This window comes from Abrus precatorius, unplaced genomic scaffold (assembly GCF_003935025.1).
Source record: "Abrus precatorius isolate BTA unplaced genomic scaffold, Abrus_2018 Scaffold7, whole genome shotgun sequence".
NCBI classification, from domain to species: domain Eukaryota; kingdom Viridiplantae; phylum Streptophyta; class Magnoliopsida; order Fabales; family Fabaceae; genus Abrus; species Abrus precatorius.
The window spans coordinates 3398546-3421373 of record NW_020874417.1 but is presented as its reverse complement, the minus strand read 5'-3'; the positions used below and the strand labels follow the sequence as shown (position 1 = coordinate 3421373).

The 22828-nt window shown below is 31.7% G+C and overlaps 4 protein-coding genes across 10 annotated transcripts; 1 reads left to right on the top strand and 3 right to left on the bottom strand.

Moving 5' to 3' along the window:
* Positions 1-56: 56 nt before the first annotated feature.
* Positions 57-4728, bottom strand: LOC113872751 (cation/H(+) antiporter 20-like). The gene is made up of 4 exons (XM_027510550.1): positions 4278-4728; positions 3143-4165; positions 884-1819; positions 57-771 (listed from the first exon to the last, which is right to left on the bottom strand). The coding sequence occupies exons 1-4, from the start codon at positions 4455-4457 to the stop codon at positions 430-432; spliced, it is 2481 nt and encodes an 826-aa protein (XP_027366351.1). The 5' UTR covers positions 4458-4728; the 3' UTR covers positions 57-429.
* A 5139-nt stretch (positions 4729-9867) lies between these two features.
* On the top strand, positions 9868-13044 carry LOC113873892 (heat shock cognate 70 kDa protein 2-like). Of its 4 annotated transcripts, none has more exons than XM_027512256.1 (3): positions 9868-10184; positions 10852-12591; positions 12830-13041. In XM_027512256.1, the coding sequence occupies exons 1-2, from the start codon at positions 9971-9973 to the stop codon at positions 12582-12584; spliced, it is 1947 nt and encodes a 648-aa protein (XP_027368057.1). In that variant the 5' UTR covers positions 9868-9970; the 3' UTR covers positions 12585-12591; positions 12830-13041. The 4 variants fall into 4 exon arrangements, with proteins under 4 accessions (XP_027368057.1, XP_027368059.1, XP_027368058.1 ...); XM_027512258.1 differs by lacking the exon at positions 12830-13041 and having other exon boundaries at positions 10852-11816; positions 12207-12702; XM_027512257.1 differs by lacking the exon at positions 12830-13041 and having other exon boundaries at positions 10852-12090; positions 12256-12702.
* A 2799-nt stretch (positions 13045-15843) lies between these two features.
* Positions 15844-18001, bottom strand: LOC113872241. 2 transcript variants are annotated; one of them, XM_027509640.1, is made up of 2 exons: positions 17778-18001; positions 15844-17513 (listed from the first exon to the last, which is right to left on the bottom strand). In XM_027509640.1, exon 2 carries the CDS (start codon positions 17467-17469, stop codon positions 15952-15954), a length of 1518 nt encoding a protein of 505 aa, XP_027365441.1. In that variant the 5' UTR covers positions 17470-17513; positions 17778-18001; the 3' UTR covers positions 15844-15951. The 2 variants fall into 2 exon arrangements, with proteins under 2 accessions (XP_027365441.1, XP_027365440.1); XM_027509639.1 differs by having other exon boundaries at positions 15844-17559; positions 17778-18000.
* An 800-nt stretch (positions 18002-18801) lies between these two features.
* On the bottom strand, positions 18802-21774 carry LOC113872046. Of its 3 annotated transcripts, none has more exons than XM_027509248.1 (2): positions 21623-21774; positions 18802-21551 (listed from the first exon to the last, which is right to left on the bottom strand). In XM_027509248.1, the coding sequence occupies exon 2, from the start codon at positions 21150-21152 to the stop codon at positions 19644-19646; it is 1509 nt and encodes a 502-aa protein (XP_027365049.1). In that variant the 5' UTR covers positions 21153-21551; positions 21623-21774; the 3' UTR covers positions 18802-19643. The 3 variants fall into 3 exon arrangements, with proteins under 3 accessions (XP_027365049.1, XP_027365048.1, XP_027365050.1); XM_027509247.1 differs by having other exon boundaries at positions 18802-21288; positions 21623-21732; XM_027509249.1 differs by having other exon boundaries at positions 18802-21518; positions 21623-21712.
* Positions 21775-22828: the final 1054 nt, after the last annotated feature.

The following is a 22828-nucleotide window of genomic DNA, read 5'->3' as shown; positions in this document are numbered from 1 at the left end:
TAAAAAATAAAATGTAATATTCAATTTATATAAAATAAAAATATAATAATAAGTTAATGTAAAAACTAAACTGTATATTAATTTTAATGAGAAATAACTATATATTCCTTTAGTCCTTTTTATAAAAAATAAAATAAAATATTTTCTTAATTTTTATTATAAAAAATAAATAATAAATTTACTTTCTTTTATTAGTATCATTAAATATATAAATTACTAACTACGCTATTTAATATCATGAATATTTTTAGAATAAAATATTTATAAAAAAGATAACATACTTAATTATTTTTCTTAATCTTTGTAATTTAGTATTTTATTTCTTATAAAAAGGACCAAAAGAAATATAATATTACATATTATTTAAATTTTTAACTATAGAATAATCGAACTACTTTACTTAGTACATGGCTTAATTTTGTTACCCAACTATATTACATCATGGGGTATCATAGGCAAAGGCAAAGGGGTCTCTTTGTCCAATGCCACATCATGTTGTTGAATTACCAACACTGAAGAAACCACCCCCAACGTTGATGATGCTAGAATGTCTCCAATTGGACCTAATTCTTCGTGCTCTACTTCCCTATCCTTAAGATCTGCCACCAAACTAGACGGAAATCGACCCTTTCCCACAATTATGAGATCATAATCCCTACTTCGCCCTATTGCCACCACATCCTCCATAACGTTGCTTGCTACCTTCTCAACACAATTTACCAGGCCACACCATTTTCTTTCCAACTTTGCCATTGTTGTGTCATCTAGCTCCTAAAAGCAAGTAATCATAACAATTCAATATGAAGAAAAACTATATAATTTTTTTTAAAAATGCACAAGGAATTAATATATTTTATATGTTAAAGCATAAACAAATATTTACCTTTTCCTTTTGAAGGTTCACTTTAGCAATGGATGCATTGTAGCTCCCCTCACTACTATTGCTTGGAGAGAGACCTTCCAACGCATATTTTTGAACGAACCTCACAACAGTCACTTTAACAGAAGGGTGGTTAGATATTTTGTTCCCTAACTCCAAGGCCTCGCGATCGTCAGGCCCACCAAAGAAAAGAATACAAACTCTATGGGTGATAGTAGTGGGTAGGCCCAAAGTATGAGGCCCATTTCCATATCCCCGATCAACAAGCACAGCCACAGAACAAGGTGCATTCTTAAGCACCCTCTGGTTCACACTTCTCCATCCATGACCAATATTTTCAACCATTTGGTGTTGGGAAACCTCATTGTTCTCCACCTCCTCTTCCATTTCCTCTTTCCTCCACCTTTTGTGGAAGGGCAAGATGATCAAAGTCACCATTTTATCATCCGCCACGTGGCATATGTCTTCATGTACAGTGGACAATGGCGAGATAACGGTTGTGGACCGAACCGAAACTTGACCCAATTGACTATGGGCCTTGAAGGCCCTATAGAGTTGGTCTAGCCACTCAACATGGCTAGAGCGGTTGAAAGAAAGAGAGCCATTTTTGCGAACGTTTTGAGCCAATACGATGGAGGAAGGACGTTCTGTGAGCTCAACGAGGTGCACGATGAAGAGCTTGAGAGAGGACTTATTGGTGCCACGACATGACTCAATGAAGCTAATGGTGGAAGGAACATTGTTAGGACCATGGACACAAGCCATGGCTTGAAGCTCATTTGTGGCTTTATCGTTGGTGGTGTTGTCACCCAGTTTGTGAAGTGTCCGAGAAGATTTGTCATGACTAGGTTTATAGATGGACATCACTAATGGGGTTGTGATGAAAGTGGTGAACAAAGCCATAAGCACCAAAATGGCAAACATTTCATCGTTCAATACCTATAAGATAACAAGCAGCTGGTAAATTGTAAGTGAAATAATAATAATAATAATAATAAACCAACACTTATTTTCCAAATCATTCGGCAAAAGGGTTACAAAAGATACACTAATAATTGCATGAGTCGTTTTTACGGGTGAATAGATTAAAAATTTAGATTGACCTTAAATAGTCTACTATAAATTAGAATTGGTTCGAGTTTATGAAAATGCGTTTTTATTATATAATCCCAGATGTTGTATTTAAAGTTTATAAAAAAAGTACTAAACTATTAGGGTTTTGTTTTTGCTTTTGTTTTTTAATCTATACGTACCAAAATATTCAACTGATTATAAATTTTGAAGTGTCTTTTTTTATTTAAAGTTTTTTAATTAAAAAAATGGAGCAATTGAAAACTAGGAAAAAAGAAAAGAAAAATTTAATGTAAAAATGTGGAAAATAATTAAGTTGAAGTTAATGAAACGAAAAGAATGTTCACTATAAAAAATTATTAGATGGTTTAACAAGTTGATATATGCAATAAAAAAAGAAAAATTAACGTAAGACAAATTTTTAAAAAATTATTACATCTTCGAAGTTGTACAAAACTATTAACTCATCTTAAAAATAAAAAACATGTTAAAAATAAAAATTTAAATAAAATAAAATATTTTAAAGATATTTTTATTAAATAGAATAAAATTGATTAAAATTTACTCATATTTCAGATCATCATATTTGCTTGTATTTTATGTAAATGTACTTTCAGTGAAAAAAATTTATTTGAGCTGATAAAAAAAATAGTGCATATATTGTTATTCAGTTAATTTAAAAGTTTGATGTTTAACAATATAAGCAAAAAATAAAATAAAATATATTTTTTTAACAAATTTGATAAAACTTTAGAAGATTTTTTAAAAATCATTAATTGATTCCAGCGATGTTTTTTTAGAATTTTTCCATCATTAATGAGCCAATAATGTTCACATGGCAAACCAAGAGACTCAACCGAAATATCCCACTGATTAATAATATGAACTATTTTTCATTCAACATTTTTTAGAAATAATTTTATGAGTATATTTTTCTAGGCCTTGTATTAGAAGCATCTACTATTACTTTAATGTATTTAATATTGTTACCTATATTCGAATAGTTTTTTTTTTCTTTTTTTCTAAAATATCTGCTTTTCCTTTACAAACAATAACTTCTACAAAACAAAAATACAATAAACACATTTAAAAAGTATTTTTGACTTTTCTACCTCTAACGTGGTGACTCCTCACACACAGTCTCACTTACATAGTGATTGAAAAGGAAATGATTGAAAATTTTGTTCTGACCTTTTTCTCCTTCCCGATGTTAAGGACAATAAGCTCCACCAGTCCCTTAGTATTCATGAGCACCGCAATCGTCAACGACTCCCTCGTCGGAATCTTGCAAGCCACTGCCACCACAAACGTCCCCACTATCTTCCCTGCACACGCCGTAGCAATCACCAGCGCCAACAATCCCCACCCCTCCGCTCCCTTAATCGTAGCCACGTTCGTCTTCAACCCACTCGACGCAAAATACAACGGCAACAACAACCCCACCACAAAGTCCTCAACCCTCACAATCAACCTCTCTGCAAAAACCCCTTTTGGAACCGTTAACCCAAACACAAACGCCCCAAACACCGAGTGGATCCCAATCAAGTCCGTTACGAACCCGAACACCAGCACGCACATTAACGTCAAACACACGTAGTTCTCGTCCACGTCACCGTTCGCCGGCGAGCATTTCCCGGCGATAAATTCCATCGCCGGCTTGATAGCCACCATCATGAAGACAACGAAGGCCGCGCCGGAGAGGAGCACCCAGACGGACACCAGGGGGCTCTTGTGTATGTGGTTGTCGCCGTCGCCGGCAAGTGCGATGGCCAGGGCGAGGAGGATCCAGGCCGCAACGTCGTTCAACGCCGCGGCGGCCATGGCGGTGCCACCGGGCTTAGAGGTTAGGAGTTTAAGCTCAGCTAATATCCGGGCAAGCACGGCGAAGGCTGTGATGGAAATGGCTACGCCGATGAAGACAATGAACTGCGCGAAGCCGATTTTGTCTGCGCCATCGACGGTTTTGCGGAAGACTAAGGCGAGGCCGATGCCGGAGGCGAAGGGGATAGACATGCCGGCGACGGCTATGCTGAGAGCTTTTCTTCCACTCCGGCGAATAGAGACCAAGTCGAGTTCGAGACCCACAAGGAACAAGAAGAAGAGAAGACCTATGCTGGCGACGGATTCGAGTAACGGCGTGCTCCATGTTGGGAACACTCTGTGCATGTACTTTTTGTTCCTTCCCAGAACCGATGGACCCAACACTATCCCTCCCTGTTACATTAAAAATTCTAAAATTAATAATTAATAATTTACTTATTACATAAAATGAAATGACTAGTTTTTGGAAATAAATGGAGTGTGGGAGAAGAGTGTTTGAGCTTACGAGAATTTCGGCGATGACTTTGGGTTGGCGGAGAGGTTTGAGGAGGAAAGAGAGGGAGCGACTAACGAAGATGATTAAGGTGATTTGAAGGATTAGGAGAGGGAAAGCAAAGTGTAAAGGGTTGTCTCCTTGCCATGCTCCGTTGGAGGATGTTTTTATGGAGGTTATGTTCAATACCATGTTTTTATGGTTCAGATTGTGAAAAGCAGCAGGGAGCTATGCGAGAACATATAGCCTAAAAAGCTAGGCGTTGACTGGGAGTGAGGACAACGTCACAATATCAATGGAGGTCCATTTTTCCTTTTTTTCTTGGTCTTGGTGGATTTAAGTTAAGCTACACTTCACAGTTTTCCATCCTCCGTTGTCTCCGATCAGTATATGGATACAGATACAATGGGAGGGGAGTTCTATTATCCATCACTTAATCAATTTTTTAAGAATTGTTTGGATTAAAAACAAAACTGAACCAATCAAACAAATATACTGAAGACTGTTTTAGAAAAAGCAGTGTATTGAAAAGTAAATATCTATTATTGATCTAAATTTTAGTATTTTATAAAAAAATATTAAAATTTGGCTAAGGTTGATTTAACCACAAAACATAATAATTTTTATTAAAAATATATAAAAATATTTTTATTTTATATTTTAATTTAGAGTGTATTTATTATCATTTGTAAATATTATTTTTTATTTTATTTATAAAAACTAATTATCAAAAAATTTTACCATGAATATTCAACGTTTTGCGTAACAAAACACGTTTTTTTGTCACTTTAGTTGATTTCAACGTTGTTGATGACGTTTGGAATTTTGTTATATTTAATAAAATCGAGGTGACGATAAAAAATAATTGTTTAGGAGAAAAGTAACAGATTTTGCCTTTTTATTGACATGAATCAACGTCGGATGTGAAATCTCCCAAGTATATATTAAATATATATACCATTTTTATATTTATTCATTCTTGATTATTTTAAATTTGATTATATCAAAATTCAAAACGAACAAGTACTCTTTAGTTGTGTACTTTAGGTGAAGAACAACAATATTCATAACAAATTTAAAAAATATAAAAAATGAAGACAGATAAAGGAGTGAAAACGATTTAGTTGTGAAAAGCTCTGTTTTTGTTATTGTTTTTGTTTTATAACGAAGAGCTCTTTTTTTTTTTTATTATTGTTAATCTTTATATAGTTTCGTATATTAATCGAGTCTTTGTTCTAAATTTAAAGAATTTTATCCTTTTTTTTTACTATTTCACATGGATTCTCTTATATTTAATATCTATTTTTTAAATTTAAATTAAAAATATTATATTATATTTTATATTTAATCTTAAAATTATTAATTTTCTATTTTAATCCTATTCAATATAAAAATATTATTACCAATATTAATATATTTCTATTTTTTCTTGATTTGTTAAATTTATTAAATTTTAAAATAACTGTACAATATATTATTTTAAATTTTTTTATTTAAAAATATTAATATAATATACAGAAAAAAAGTAACTAGTTAATATCAATGCCGTTTTTGCTGTGTTGTTAAACTTATTAATATAGTTTTGTTCCAATGGCCCCAATATTTTCTTTCAATTTTCTTTAATAAGTGTCCTAAATAATTGATTTAAGACTATTTAATGAGATATTATTTTTTCAAAATTCAGAATTTTTTAATATTTTAATAAATATTATTTCAATTAATTTTTAAAAAATAGTGCATTGATTATAAATGAGCATATAACTATTTTTAATATACTAAAACTCGTTTTTTTTTCTAAAAAAAAGTAAGAAGTGGTGAGAAATCAATATTCCCTCGAATAAAGAGTATCGACTTTTCATACAATTACGTGACTTAAATTGTTAATAAGTAATACATGCATTAATTATAAAGAGAATACTTGTAAATTGTAAACAAAAAGTTATTGATTCAGTATTAACTAATATAATACATTGAATATTTTAAAATCTAAAAAGATAATATTAAAAATTTCCATGCATTTAATTTATTGAACATATTTATTTAAAATGTTCATTTGAATTTTTTTAATAAATAATTTAAAATTATTTGTTAGTATTAAATAAAAGGCTAAATCAAAGTAGTAATATACTCGTGAGTAGAGATCTTAAAAATAAAATAAAAGATAATATTAATATGTGCACTAATTATAATTTTCTTTAAATACTGGTAAAAATAAACCATCTTCAGGAACAAAATTACAAATCTGAAATATTGATAAATCAACTATTCCATTAGTCATGAATCTCCAGCTGACGTGTGTCATTAAAAAAATGATTTTTATTAAAGATTATATTAAAAATCATAATAAACACACATTAGTAATTTATATATGTATACATATAATTATTATTTTAAAGATACTGGCTACAATTACATATCATAGAATGTCTTAAAAAATAAAGAAGCTATAAAAATGTCTCACTGTGGAAAAAAATCCATAAGAAGGTAAATTTCATCACGCGGAAATGAGAAAAGTTATTTAATGACCAACTTAAGAGTAGGGGAAAAAAGACAGCGATTCGTAGAAAAGCACGTCCACGTGGAAAAACGAGGAGAAAATTATTACGTCAAGTAGACGCCGTTTCAGGGCAAATGTGAATGAAATAATTAGTCAAGTCAACAATTGCATTCAATCAATTACAATGTGTTTTAAAAACAAGCTAAAAGCTAACTTAAGCCAACTTAAAAAAATAGATAATATTATATTAATAATATTAAAATTAAATATTATTAATTAATTATATAAAAATAAATTATATTTTTATGTATTTGAAACATAAAATATTGTAGGTTCTATATTTTTATTTTAAAATATATTTAGATAAAAAAATAAATGAGTAAATGAAAAAGTAAAAAATAAAAAATAATAAATATGTTGGTAGTTAACTTTTAAAAAATATTTTATATTTTTTAAGTTGATAAGTTATAGCTGTGAAGTTAGTTAAAAACTGTGGATCTAAAAACTTATAATTATATAAATAATTTATAATTTTAAAATTATTTAATAAATTATTAATACAACTAACTGATATATATATATAATCATTTAAAATGATATATAATTTCATACTAATGTTATATTAAAATTTACAAAAATATAAGTTAATGGCCTAATGGGTAACAACTCACAGGCTTTAATCAATGAAAAGTGGCCAAGTTATTAACATCATAACATTTATAATTGATCGATTTATTCAAGCGTATCAACTATTCAAACGTGTATCACATCACATAAATATTTCAATTTAATTTGTCATCTGGAATTTGAATTTTGCTATTATAGATATTGACTTTGCTCCCTTGCCTAGATTCCACGGTAGATTAAAATGTAGGCAGGTCCAATAACCTTTTATTCTTGGGACCAAGCTAAACATAAATGTAAGTATTTCAAAAATTAATATGTTCAATTAAAGATTTATATTTCAAAAACATTGTTTTAGTATGATGTATTAAAATTTCAATTAATTGTCATTATATAGATAAAATTGAAGTAGTAAGAGGAGATGAGGATCGCAAAATTGAACATGGACTAAAAGAAAAAAAAAATATTAGAATTTAAAAAGAGAAAAAAAATAATTTGAAATGAAAGGGAAAAGAAGGAAATAATTTTTTTTTAATCAACATTCAAAATAAAATGAAAACGAGTCATAAAAATATGAATGAAATTAAGAAAATAAAGAAAAAAAAACATAAAAAATTGTCAAAATATATTGTGTGTTGAAATTTATAAAAAATAATATGATGAACAATAATTTTTTTAATTGAATTAACTTTTTTACAACAAATATTTGCTTAAAGCACTTTCATATTTTTACAAATTAAAATGAAATAAAAATATACCAAAATATAGTAAAACCGAGAGATTTTGGACACTTGCGGATCTAAACTTTTATTTTATATATAGAATCATTTTTGTATATACACATGTTAAAAATATATTCCAAAATCTAGAAGCTTATTGTGTTATTATTCTATTTTGATTTTGAAAGAAAGTTTGTGCTTTTTATTATTCTTATGGAAACGCATTTTTTCGGGTTTTGTCTGAATCCTAAAGTGGTGTAATGGATTACGGATTCACAATGCTACAACCTAGTGACCTGTTACGATCTGTCTTTAAAAATATTTGTCATTATGTTCGTTAGTGGGATATTTGATCTGTCATTTGTTTGTCTATTTATTTACATTGGATCAAATTACAAGCACACCAAGCAACTATGCTTATTTATCTTTCAGCTGTTTACGTACGTAGGGGTGAAATTGAAGAGATGGAAGTTTGCTGGGACGAACTTGTGATCTTTTCTGCAATTGAAAATTGAAACGTAAACAGTATAGGTTATACTTCATACAAGTATATCTTTATCTATTTGTAAATGCTTAAGGATTAAAATTAACAAAACCTTTAATTTAATTTGTAAAAATGATATTTAAAATAAATAAAGCTTTTTTTAATAAATTTGTACAAACTTATTCTATTTTGAACTTATTAATGTTAAGTTACAAAAGATTAAAATAATACAATTTCACAATTTAAAGTGTAAACTTTATATTTTTATCGGCTTAAACCACGCGGTTGAATAAACTCGTTTTAAAGATACTTGTATTAGTATATAATGGTTTAAAGGAATCATAAATTGAGTGACATTGACTAGTTGATTTGAAAGGGGTGGGGGGAAAGAAACTTTGTGAGTGAGAGGGATAACAAAAATGGTCCCGTTACATGCATTCCCAGAAATAATTTTGATTTTTATTATATTTAATTACCTTTCTTAACATTGTTATTGGAAAATAGATGACTCAAAAAGATACGCAAAAACACACAGATCCCAAGACTAAAAATTGTTGCTGGCCCAAAGACACAAACCAAATAAAGAGAGTAACCAAAACTGCTGCGTGTTCACAAACATTGGGCCACTTCCAAAATAACAAAATAGAAACCATTATCTGGCAGGCCGAAAATCATTAAGCCTTCTTCAAAATTTGATTGTTATTGTAATCGCATAATAAAAGCAAGAAGTTTGACCAAACAACAAACGCACTAAATAAAAAAGACAAACAAGAGGGCGGCGAGGGTGGGTGAGACAAAGTCTCGTCTGTGTTATTGATAATTAATAATTTGTATAATTATTTTTGCATAATTTAAAAGAGAATAAGGTTACAAACACATTATATAATATATTTTTTTATTATTAACTAAAATTAATTAAAAATTATAAAAATTTCACTCTTTATCATTCTTATATTAATATTTTTCTTTTATATTTTGTTAATTTTAATTAATAATAAAGAGTGTTTTGCTAATATATATATATTTTTTATAAATTACTGATAACTATATTATTATAATATTAAGATTAATTAGATGTTTTGTTTCTGGTAATATCTGTGAAGCAGAAAGAAAAAAAAAAAAGGAAAGTGGCGGGAAATTGAGAAAGTCAAGGCCGCCAAGGGAGATTCCGATCTACAACCGTCCAAACTGGTTAACCATCCAACGGCTGGTAGCGTATCGGAACATTCTAGAAAAGAGAATCCCAAACCCTAACAAGCGCAAAGCATTACCATATAAAGTCTACTCTTGTTATTACTTTTTCCTCTTCGCACCCAATCTGAAACCCCAGCGGCGGTTTGAAACCTCTTAGATCTCTCTTCTCCTTTAACGGAAACGAAGCATGGCCGGCAAAGGAGAGGGTCCAGCTATCGGAATCGATCTCGGAACTACATATTCATGCGTCGGTGTATGGCAACATGATCGCGTTGAGATCATCGCCAACGACCAAGGTAACAGAACGACGCCGTCTTACGTCGGCTTCACTGACACTGAGCGTCTCATTGGTGATGCTGCCAAGAACCAAGTCGCCATGAACCCTATCAACACTGTCTTTGGTAAGATCCGCTATGTAACCATACTTTTACGTACACGTTGATGTTGCTGTTGCTGTTATGCTCCTTTTTAGCTTGTTTTTTTTTTGTCTAAGTGACTTGGAATGTATCTAAGCTTTTTGGTTTTCCTGTATATATACGTGTTTTTCCTGTTCGATATATATATTTTTTCAGTTTGCGATGTACATTTCTAATTATTTTCGTTAGTTGCGGTGTTTGATATGGTTTTGTTGATGGCTATTATAACGATTTTTCGTTTGCCGTTGTTTAATAACGTATGTTATTGGAGGAGTTGGTGGAGGACTTTTAGCCCTAAGATCATCCTCTGTAAGAAATTTTTATGCATTGAAGTAGTCATTAAGTGAAAGTATGATTCTATTTTCGTGAAATCTGTTAGGATTTTGGCCATGTATTTGTTTATATATGTGGATATGGATACATATATCTTGACTATCTACTTGTAGATCCATTAATTGCTTTGACTATGATTTTTTTTGTTGCTATTGTCCTAAATTGCTGTAATTGAATGGTCATCGACTTCTTGTCTTGTGGATCAGCTTCATATATTTTTGTTTAGTGCTTTTTTTTTATTGGAACAGGTTTTGGTATGTAGTTGTACACATGAAATTACAACGCTGTGCATTTATAATTTGCTTTGTCTCTCTTGCAGATGCTAAGAGATTGATTGGTCGTAGATTCACTGATGCCTCTGTCCAGAGTGATATTAAATTGTGGCCTTTCAAGGTCATTGCTGGACCCGGTGATAAGCCAATGATTCAGGTCAGCTACAAGGGTGAAGAGAAGCAGTTTGCTGCAGAAGAAATCTCTTCTATGGTACTTATGAAGATGCGTGAGATTGCTGAAGCTTATCTTGGCTCTACAGTCAAGAATGCTGTTGTTACTGTCCCTGCTTACTTTAATGATTCTCAACGTCAAGCTACCAAGGATGCTGGTGTCATTGCTGGTCTTAATGTCATGAGAATTATTAATGAGCCTACTGCCGCAGCCATTGCTTATGGTCTTGACAAGAAAGCCACCAGTGTTGGTGAGAAGAATGTCTTGATTTTTGACCTTGGTGGTGGTACTTTTGATGTCTCTTTGCTTACCATTGAAGAGGGTATCTTTGAGGTGAAAGCCACAGCTGGGGACACCCATCTCGGAGGTGAGGATTTTGATAACAGGATGGTGAATCATTTTGTTCAAGAGTTTAAGAGAAAGAACAAAAAGGATATCAGTGGCAACCCTAGAGCTCTTAGGAGGTTGAGGACTGCTTGTGAGAGGGCTAAGAGAACTCTATCTTCTACTGCTCAAACCACCATTGAAATTGATTCTCTGTATGAGGGAATTGATTTCTACTCCCCCATTACCCGTGCCAGATTTGAGGAGCTCAACATGGATCTCTTCCGCAAGTGCATGGAACCAGTTGAGAAGTGTTTGAGAGATGCTAAAATGGACAAGAGATCTGTCCATGATGTTGTGCTTGTTGGTGGTTCCACTAGAATTCCCAAGGTTCAACAACTTCTACAGGATTTCTTTAATGGGAAAGAGCTCTGCAAGAGCATTAACCCTGATGAGGCGGTGGCATATGGTGCTGCTGTTCAAGCTGCTATCTTGAGTGGTGAGGGCAATGAGAAGGTTCAGGATCTTCTCCTGCTTGATGTTACCCCACTCTCTCTTGGGTTGGAAACTGCTGGGGGTGTGATGACAGTCCTGATCCCAAGGAACACTACAATCCCAACGAAGAAAGAGCAGGTTTTCTCAACCTATTCTGACAACCAGCCCGGAGTGTTGATCCAAGTTTATGAAGGTGAGAGGACAAGGACCAGAGATAACAATCTGCTGGGAAAGTTTGAGCTCTCAGGCATTCCGCCTGCACCAAGGGGTGTTCCTCAGATTACAGTGTGCTTTGACATTGATGCCAATGGTATCTTGAATGTCTCTGCTGAAGATAAAACTACTGGCCAAAAGAATAAGATCACCATTACCAATGACAAGGGTAGATTGTCAAAGGAAGAGATTGAGAAGATGGTTCAAGAGGCCGAGAAGTACAAATCTGAAGATGAAGAGCATAAGAAGAAGGTAGAGGCAAAGAATGCATTGGAGAACTATGCATACAACATGAGGAATACCGTGAAGGATGAGAAGATTGGAGGGAAACTTGATCCGGCTGACAAAAAGAAGATTGAGGATGCTATCGAGCAGGCCATCCAGTGGCTAGACAGCAATCAACTTGGTGAGGCAGATGAATTTGAAGACAAAATGAAGGAATTGGAAAGCATCTGCAACCCTATTATTGCCAAGATGTACCAGGGTGGTGCTGGCCCAGACGTTGGAGGTGCTATGGATGACGACGTTCCTACTGGTGGAAGCGGTGCTGGCCCAAAGATTGAGGAAGTAGACTAAATTTTCAGTATATTTCTGCTAGATTATTATCTATTTTCAAAGTCAAATTTAATGGTTTTTGTTTGACATTTTGTTCCATAAAAAAAGACTATATTTTGCAGTATGTTGTATGTTTTGATTATTAGCGTCATGTTACTTTTTTGTGTGGTTTTATCAGATTCAGGCCTTTTAGGCTTTAATTAGTTATGTGCATGTTTGATTGTTTACCAAGTTATTTATATGTGGTTTCTTTTATGCTGCTACAGCTTCGGGCATCCATCTACTGACAATCTGACATATTTGAATATCGCATGTTCAATGGATGTTATCAACATTGGTAATCTCGTATAAAAATAAGCATTTAATTTTGAAACTCATCAATTTTATTTGAAACCGTATTTATTACCACCCATATAGTTTATACTAAATATTACTGTTATGAATTGTAAATGGAGTATTTAACAATGTCCTATTTTGTAGTTTAGAAGCGGATTTTAATCATGTTATTTTTTAAAATAATAAATATACGTATGCTACAGTTACTTTGGCAAAATTTTTAGTCAAGTGAGTCCTTTGGGTGATAATGATAATTTAATAATAAAAATTACTTTTTATAATCTTAAAAGTTGAAAATCATTATATAATAGTCTAAAAACAAGAAACAATAGTAAGTTAATTACAATCGTTAAAATAAAAAATTATTTGTATTGTATGTTAATCATGATTTTTATTATAAAATAAAAATGTTGATAAAATAATACCATAAAAAAATGAATAATAATAAAATCATTAAGTTATAATCTTTATAAAAAGTATATGAATAAAGAATTAAAATATTATAATAACATTTTAACACGAAAAATATTCTAAAAAATATTTTGGTAAATAATTATTACTGTAATTATATAGATTGAGATTAATAGTATGATTTAGTAATTATATATCAATAATATATGTTAAAATGAGGGAAGTTTGTCGGTATTTTTTATTTTATTCCTTTAAAATTTGTTATTATATTTTATTTGTTATAACCTTCACTTTTCATAATCTATTAGGTAAAATCTTAAATAATTTTATAAAATAAAACCATAAAATATAAATTAAACATCCAGAAACTACTATAATGTTATGTTAATAAAAAATCAGATCTGGTTATAAAATACTATTGTAAAAGTAAAAAACAAAAATGATAAAAGAAATTGGTTAAACAAATCAAATAAATTTATGTTTTCGTAAATAAAAATATAATATATAGAGTCAATAACATTAATAATTTTTTCTTTAAATATTAAATAGTACAAAAAATTATTTAAACCTTTAAATAATTTATTTAATCATAATTTTTTAAAGTATTAAATTAATGTTCTATAAATATTTATTATAATAAATGTGTAAGTTGGTTGGAGAAAGGTTTCAGTGACAGATGTTTATTAGTGTTAAAATTGAAATATAACTTTTAACAAGTATTTTCAATATTATGGAATTTTGCATGTCTTTAGTATTTAGTACATTAAGGAGAGGGATGGCTTAACTGTAAAGCATCAATTTTGCATTTCTTAATCTTTTCAATGTCAAATTTTTAATTTGACCTCCTTGGGCCAGTATTTTTATCTTAAGCAAAGAATTAAAAGATGCCATAGTTTTCAGGGAGTCCAATTTTTTTAATGGAATATAGTTTTCCTTGATTTTCTAGCGGTGAAACTCCGGTTAACCATTTATAAGATAGAATCTGGTTTAATAATTGCTCGTTTGCTATTTTTGGCAAATAATTAGTGTCATTTTGTGTTTAGAATCATTTCATTTGATGTGCCTCAAGATGAAAAAACGTTTTCAGTGTTTTCCTATTGAAGGGAAATCCATGTTACAAAGTGATATAACATAACAGTTTTGATTTATGTTTGATTTACGTTTAGAAACGAACAAAATGAGATATAAGATTAGAGAAATGGTATAATTGATTCCGTTAAAAATAAAAACATTGGAAACAGAACACAATAAACTATCCAAGGACATACGATTAGAAAAATGGTACAATTTTTTTAGTCTAGTACCACAGACTCAAATCTATAGGTTAAGCTAAACACGTTAGTTGATTCATGTGCTCAATTCTGAAAAATAGTATAATTTGATTCCATTTAAAATAAAATCTTTGAGAACAGAACACAGCAAACTCTCCCAGGAGCCTAAGACTTGTAGACACGTGCAAGAATCCAATTAAATGAGCCAAACTATGACTCCTGTTTTGAAGTGCAAGTTTTTGTGCAAATTATTAATGATGCGAAATGCAGCAAAGAACAAAGTTTTTCATGATCATGATATATACAAAACCGACAGAAATGTGGTTATTAGCTAATAAAGCAGCATTGCAGTATTTAACCTAATAATGTTGAAACAAACAAGGCGGTGCTCAGGCATAAGTAAAACGAATTGAATTATCAATTAAATGATCAACAGAATACTGTATGTAGACTTCAGTGAGACTATTACTAAATTGTCACCGCAGTCTTTGAAAAGTAAAATCGAAATAGATACTTTTCAACAATGCATAAAATATTTATGTGTGCGACCCTGATAGTCCGACTCGAATACATAGTTACAGAAATTAAATGAATCCGGTATCTGAGGAGAGAGATTCAACTGTTTTATTTTCACATAAACGAAAATAATTTATTTTTTTAAAAAAATATAAGAAAAAGAGAACAAGAAGAGAGGAAAGAGGTTGAGAGAGAGAAGTGGAGGAACTTAAGAAAGTTGAAAGAGAAAAAAGAGAAGAAGAAAAGCTGAAGTAGGAACTCTAGGAGGAGGAGACAGGACTAATAAGGGAGGAGGAACTGCAGGAGAGGGGAAACGAAAAGAAAAAGAAGTAAAATTTTAATTTTTGAACATGAACATAGCTATTTATACTATTTATAAATAGCTGATTATTCTGAAGCAAAAGACCTCAGGCAAATCCAGAATATACTGTAGGGAAAGATTTAATATGTAGGTGATCAGGATTGTGGAATGGACGCAAGATAGGGGGTACATTTGGATAACTGATTATTTATGCACTTGTTTAATAAACTCTTTAATTCGATAGCTTATGCCTTAAATTTAATAATAAATTTTTTTGAGGTAAGTTGAAAACAACTTATTTTGATAAGCTATACCAAGAAATTTACTTAAATAAGCTGAAAACAACATATGAGAGCTATAAGTTATTTATAAGCTCTCCCAAATAGCGGCCAAGAGCACAAAATACCAGCACAATTGGTAAGAAAAAAATAAATTGATTAGGCAATTGTAAGACGCACATTTGTATTATATAAAATACTGTACGGTACAAAGTTAGCAGAAAAATGAATAAAGAACCATGCCAGCAACCCCAATAATTTAGCAAGAGCTTAACTCAAGTCAACATGAGATCATTCCCACCCAGATTAGGGCGAAGGCAAACATGAACTTCATGCTCTTCTGGTCCCGGAAGAAGTTTTGGAACCATGATCTCCAGCACTGATCCTGGCCCATCATAATACGCTTCTATATTGGCATCTTCAGGAATTCGAGTTGAGAGTGGGATTTCACGAACAAACTCTCCAGGAGGGCAGTGCTCTGATGATTGATCTGTAAGCTTGAATGTCCTATCATTTCTTTTGATAAATGGCTTGCGAGACGTGCTCACACAAGAAACCTTTATGATACCATGAGTCAGAGTATTCCTCCATGAAACTTTCACACTAGGAAGATCCACAAAAGGTAGACTGATGATGATCAAGTAACTTTGTTCATCCTCATAAACAGTTTTTGCAGCTGTAACAGGTCCACAAACATTCTTCATTACCCCGCTAAAATCATTCGACCAACGTGGTTCGCGTCGATGCATTTCCAAATCTGGAATTGGATCAGATGGAGGATTAGGAGCCAAGTAACATTCTTCTCCATTCCCATAAAGGAAAAAGTCCTTCCTTTTCTTGCTGCCAATAGTAGATAGGTCATTCCCATCACCATTACTGAGGTTAGACAGATGAGTTGACAAATTTAGCTCAGATCCATTAAGCAGCTTCTTTGGGTGTGCATTTGGAACACTCTTGATTGGTGGAGGTGGTCTCTCAAGCTCGAAGTCCATGCTAGGAAGATTCCTCCACGAACTAAAGTCACTTGCTTCAGGAGGGATAGTAAAGTTCAAATTTCTGCCAGTGAGTTCAAACCACCTTTTCTGCTCATCCTTATCAAGACTCATAAGATTGGGCGATGGAACAACCTCAATGCCATGCACACACTGGGGATTCGAAAGTCCTCTATAATGCTTCCGCTGCATCCTATGGGATCGTACAAAACCCCTGTCAACGCTAAATGGAAACGGGCGCTCCCCTTGTCGGGAATGCCCATTCATGTAACTCCTCAGCTGCATCTTACCCAATGCATTCTCCGGCCTCTCCTTGAAAACCCACATGTACATGTTTTCCATGTCATGTTGAACCATGAAAACATCAAGCTTGAGATCAGATTTATCAAACCCTGAAACACCATTGCTGTCCCTAATAACCTTGGCCTTGGATTTTTCAAGCAATGCTGGCTTGAAGTAAAACCGGAAGAAAAACCAAGCACCCCATATGCTATCAACTCGCTTGGCGCATTTCCTTCCAACTTTGCGAAGTTGGAGGAAACTTTCAGTGTCACATCCTTGAGTACCAAGACCAACATCTAACATATTTTCACAGGGGTCAGAATTCCATGGATGTAGAGGGGGACTACGCTCCACCGAGAGTTGCAAATTGATATCAGGTGGACCTGAGAGTACGAATTTTCCATTCATATCCAAATCCAGTTCTTCATGAGAAGAAGGCGCACTTGAATCCATGGACAAGAGTGTGGATGGGTGATGATTCTCCATTGACAAACAACAAGTGAGAAGTGAACCACCCATTGGATTGTACTACATCATTTGCTTGATGTTGTTGAGGTTTTCTTCTGAACGATTTATGTTGCCATTCCAAAAACAATTCAACAAAACAACCTTATAAACACCATCATCAATCATATCAATGCCCACAACAGTATCAACCCCTCCATTACAATTTTTTTTATATAAAAAAACCCTAATTTATTAACAAGATAACAGAATTCTCGAAAGCCCACTAAAATAAAACAAAAATAAAACCTAACAAGATAATAATGAAAATCCTATCTTATATTATGAATTCTCAAAAAATGAAGGAGATTTTTAAGGAGTACCTCCGGGGATGAGCATCGAAAAATGAAGCATAGGAAGGAGCATTAGCTAAGATGATGCTCGTCTCCATCATATCATCCATACCATTGAATTCTACCCTAAGCTCTTCCTATGTTTCTATTTTTAGTTTTGAAGAAAGCAAAAAAAAAAAAATAAAAAAAATGAAAATGAAGTGTGGAAGAAGGAGAAGCGTGATGAACCATCTCACTGTTCCGTAGGTTAAAGCCTGCATTGATAGTGAACCGGGCCCTGTTTGACCCACCTCCATTTATTCATCATTATTTCTTAAAAAAACACCATTTTTTCTTAATCCACACAAAAAAAAAAAATCATTTTAATAAATTATACCTTTTCTTTAGAAATATGTAAATTGTGTTTTTTTCTTGATTTTAAAGTGCCGTTATTAACCATTATCGTAAGTATAAAAATCGTTTTTAAAAATATTATTAATTCTTCTTAGAGAAGAACATATTGCATTTTAATTATTTTATTTAAACAAAAATTTTAATGATAATAAATAGTAATAAAAAAATATTTTCATTTCTTTAAAAATTTTGGTATTCTTAAAATTTGATAGTAACTATTTAATAATTAATTTTAAGAATTCAAAATATAATAACATATTGTATTCTCTTATTAATAACTTTGAAACTTTATCCAAAATATTTATAAATATATTAAAGTTATAATGCCAATAATTGGTGCTCAAAATTAATTATAAATAATATTGAGGCTAATGAAGAAAAAATATCTTTGAGAAACCCTTTTTACATTAAAAATACTGAAATATACTATACATTAATTACTTAAGAGATGAGAGTATAATCTTTTAAAATAATTTTTTTAAATATTTATTACTGAGGATAATGCAATTTATTATTTGAAAACATGGTTTTGCAAAAGAATATATTACTAATTTTAAACTCTTCATACATAAACATATCACAAAATATAAAAAAAAAATACTAATTTTTAGGGTTAATTTAAATAACAAAAATAATTTTTATTCAAAAACTAGTATATAAAAATTTTATATTAATTTTTTAAATATAAATGTTTTTTTAATGAAAACTTAATTATTATTTTAAAATACGCAAAATTAACAGTAAATATTAATATTAACAAAATCATAAAATGTAAGCTAATAAATAAGGACGTAAGAATTTAAACACTTCTATTTATTTATTGCTATTGTTACTTTTATATTATAATAAGATTTAAAACAAGTATAAATGTCAAAAGACTTAAAAGTAATATATGATAATCATATATATATTAAGTCTTAGATAAATCAAATATGTTGTTTTATAATCAACATTTATTTGTATTTTAAAATACATATTAGATATTAAAATAAAATTATCTAATAAACTGTTAGTTAAAATTTTAGAAAAATCTTTAAAAGATAAAAAAATTAATATAAAAATAATAAAATTTCTTTCAAGAAATTGTTTCCTATTGACCCTTGTAATATTGCAATTGCAGGATATATCCTCAAGAACAGATACTCGTGGTGGCGAACCTAAATTCTTCTCTGATAACATTCTACCCAAAAATAAGAGGGTTCAGAGTGACAGGTTAAAAATGAGAATCTAAGAAAGAATAGAAATGGAACAATCAACTATTCCAAAGGTATGACTTGATAATTTCATGTAAATGATGAGAACTAGCTGTTCAATACTTGCTTCCATTAAAAGCATAAATATGCACCGGAACAAAAAAAGAACCAGGGCGGTCAGTGAGCTAAAATTGCTAGAGACAAATGTAAGACACACAATTGTACTGAAAATAACACTGTATGGTTAGAAAAACAATGACATACGCACCATACTGGAATCCCTAACAATTCTTTTTTATAAGTGCCTATCTTAAGTTAACATAAGATCATTCCCTCCCAGATGAGGGCGACGGCATACACGAACTTCATGCTCTTCTGGTCCCACGCGATGCTTTGGCACCACGATCTCAAGCCCTGATCCTGGACCATCATAGTATGCTTCTATGTTGGCATCTTCAGGAATTCGAGTTGAAAGAGGAATTTCACGGACGAATTCTCCAGGAGGGCAGTGCTCTGATGATGGATCTGTAAGCTTGAATGTTCTATCGTGTCTCTTGATAAAAGGTTTCCGAGATGTGCTCATACAAGAAACCTTTATGATACCATGAGTCAGAGTGTTCCTCCACGAAACTTTCACAGTTGGAAGATCTACGAAGGGCAGGCTGATAATAATCAAATAACCTTGTTCATCTTCATATATAGTTTTTGCAGCTGTAACAGGTCCATAAACACTCTTTATCACCCCGCTGAAGTCATTCAACCAGTGTGGCTCACTCGGGTGCATTTCTATGTCAGTAATCTGACCAGATGGAGGATTAACAGCCAAGTAACATTCTTCGTCATTTCCATGAGGGAAAAAGTCCTTCCTCTTTTTGCCGCTGACAGGAGATAGGTCCAACCCATCACCATTGCTGTGGTTAGACAGATGAGTTGACAAATTCAGTCCAGATCCATTAAGCAGCTTCTTCGGGTGTGCATTTGGACCACCCTTGATTGGGGGAGGTGGTCTATCAAGCTCAATGTCTGTGTTGGGAAGATTTCTCCATGAACTGTAATCGCTTGCCTCAGGTGGGATTGTGAAATTCAAATCACGGCCAGTGAGTTCAATCCACCTTTTCCGATCATCCTCATCAAGGGCCATCAGATTGGGTGAAGCAACAACCTCAATGCCATGCACACACTGAGGATTTGATAGCCCTCGATAATGCTTCCGTTGCATCCTGTGGGACCGAACAAAACCCTTGTCAACACTAAACGGAAACGGGCGCTCCCCCTGACGAGAGTGTCCATTCATGTAACTCCTCAGCTGCATCTTACCCAACGCATTCTCAGGCCTCTCCTTGAAAACCCACATGTACATGTTTTCCATGTCGTGTTGAACCATGAAAACGTCAAGCTTGAGATCAGATTTATCGAACCCTGAAACACCGTTGCTGTCCCTGACAATCTTGGCCTTAGATTTATCATTCAAAGAAGGCTTAAAGTAAAAACTGAAGAAAAACCAAGCACCCCATTTGCTATCAACTCGCTTTGCACACTTCCTACCAGCTTTGGGCAGATTGAGAAAACTCTCAGTCTCATACCCTTGAGTTCCAAGACCAACATCCAAAATATCACAAGGGTCAGCATTCCACGGCTGTGGAGGCGGGCTGCACTCGGCAGAAAGCGGCAGATTGATATCCGGTGGACCTGAGGGTATGATTTGGCGATTCATCTCCAAATCCAGTTCCTCATGAGAAGATGCACTTGAGTCCATTGACAAAAGCGTGGAGGGTTGATGATTCTCCATCGACAAAAAAGCAAGACAAGAATCGCCCATTCTACCTCATCTCGTTAATGAATTTTTTTTCTGAACGATTCAATGTTGCCATCCCAAAAACAATTCAACAAAACAACCTTATAAACAGCTTCGCCGTATCAATCCCCACTAGATCCCCCCCCCCTCCATCAAACCCCTAGATTTATCAATTGAATTGAAGAGGAAAAAATATCAACAAATCCAACCTGTTTGAAGATAACAATTTCTCTATTTTCTTTATAAATTAAAAAATAATAAATAAACCTAAAGAACAACAACAATATATAACCCAGACACACACAGAGTGATATCTCTTCAATCTCTAGGAGAGAGGAAGAGATTTCCGAAACGCTAAAGGGGAATGATATTTAATCCTAATCTTGGTATCTCCAGAAACCCTCGAAAATCAGGGGAAGAGAACTGAATCAAAACGATGAAATCCATAAGAGATATAAGTGTTTGAAAGAGAGAGGAAGATCTTCAAAGATTACCTTTCAGGATAAGCATCGGAGAATCCAGAAGAAGAGGAAGCACCATAGCCGACGATGATGCACCTTATTATATCATCCACAACCATGTTTTCTACTTCTACAGAATTTCTTCCCCAAATAAAAGCTCCAATTTTTTTAATCATATTCACGATGTGTTCATAAATACGCCTTAATCAAGTTTTCATTCAATAATTTTGCACTGTCTAAAATATATTTTTTTGTATTTTATTTTAACAGGTTCTAAAATAAATTTAAATACTTTATTCGGGAAATTATATTTAAAAATATTAAATTAAATGTGAAAATTATAAAAATTATAATTTATTTTTATAAAGACTTAATTGCATTTTCAATTCATATGCTTTATACGTGTGCTATTTCTCTTAATTTTAATTTTTTAATTTAATTTCTCTAATTTTTTGAATGTTTAAACTTAGTTTTATATTCTAAAATTTAATTTTTATTATATTTTGTATTTTTTATTAAATATTATATATATTTATTGTTGTAAATAAAAAATATCACACCTCTGTTACTTTAAATTTTAAAAAATAAATTATTAACATTTAAAACTGTAAAAAAATTAAAAGTAAATATATATTAAAGTATACAAACTAAAAATACAAATACGTCTTTTATAAATTTTTTGGATACGTCTAAAATAGTTGTTACTCTCTGTTAATATGTTACTGAGATTTGTCTTCTTGAGTCCTAGCTCTGTCTTTTGGTTAAACTCATAAATATTATGGCATTCTGCCAAAACTAATAACAAGCGTTGAATCTCACAAGCTACTTTTTCTTTTACAAGTAAGTTTTTGTATATTTCACAAATATTATTAAATTAAAATATTTTAAAAAATAAAAGATATATTTATAAGTTTTAAAAATAACTATTTAATTATTAATGATAAATATTTTACTGTATTCTAAAAAAATAGTTTTTAATTTAAAAGTTTATGAAAAATTAATTAAGATAAATTAAAATTTAAATATTTAATGCAATAAAAAATAAATCACAAAATATAATAAAAAAATAATTTAATTCTTAAAAATATTATCGATTAAGAGAATTTTTAAAATGCTCTCATTTAAGAATGTTATAGAATTATAAGAATCTTTTTATAAAAAGTAATTTTGTTTTGATAAAAAATATTTATAACATAATGAGATAAATTATGTTAAAAAAAAATATATAACACTTGAACT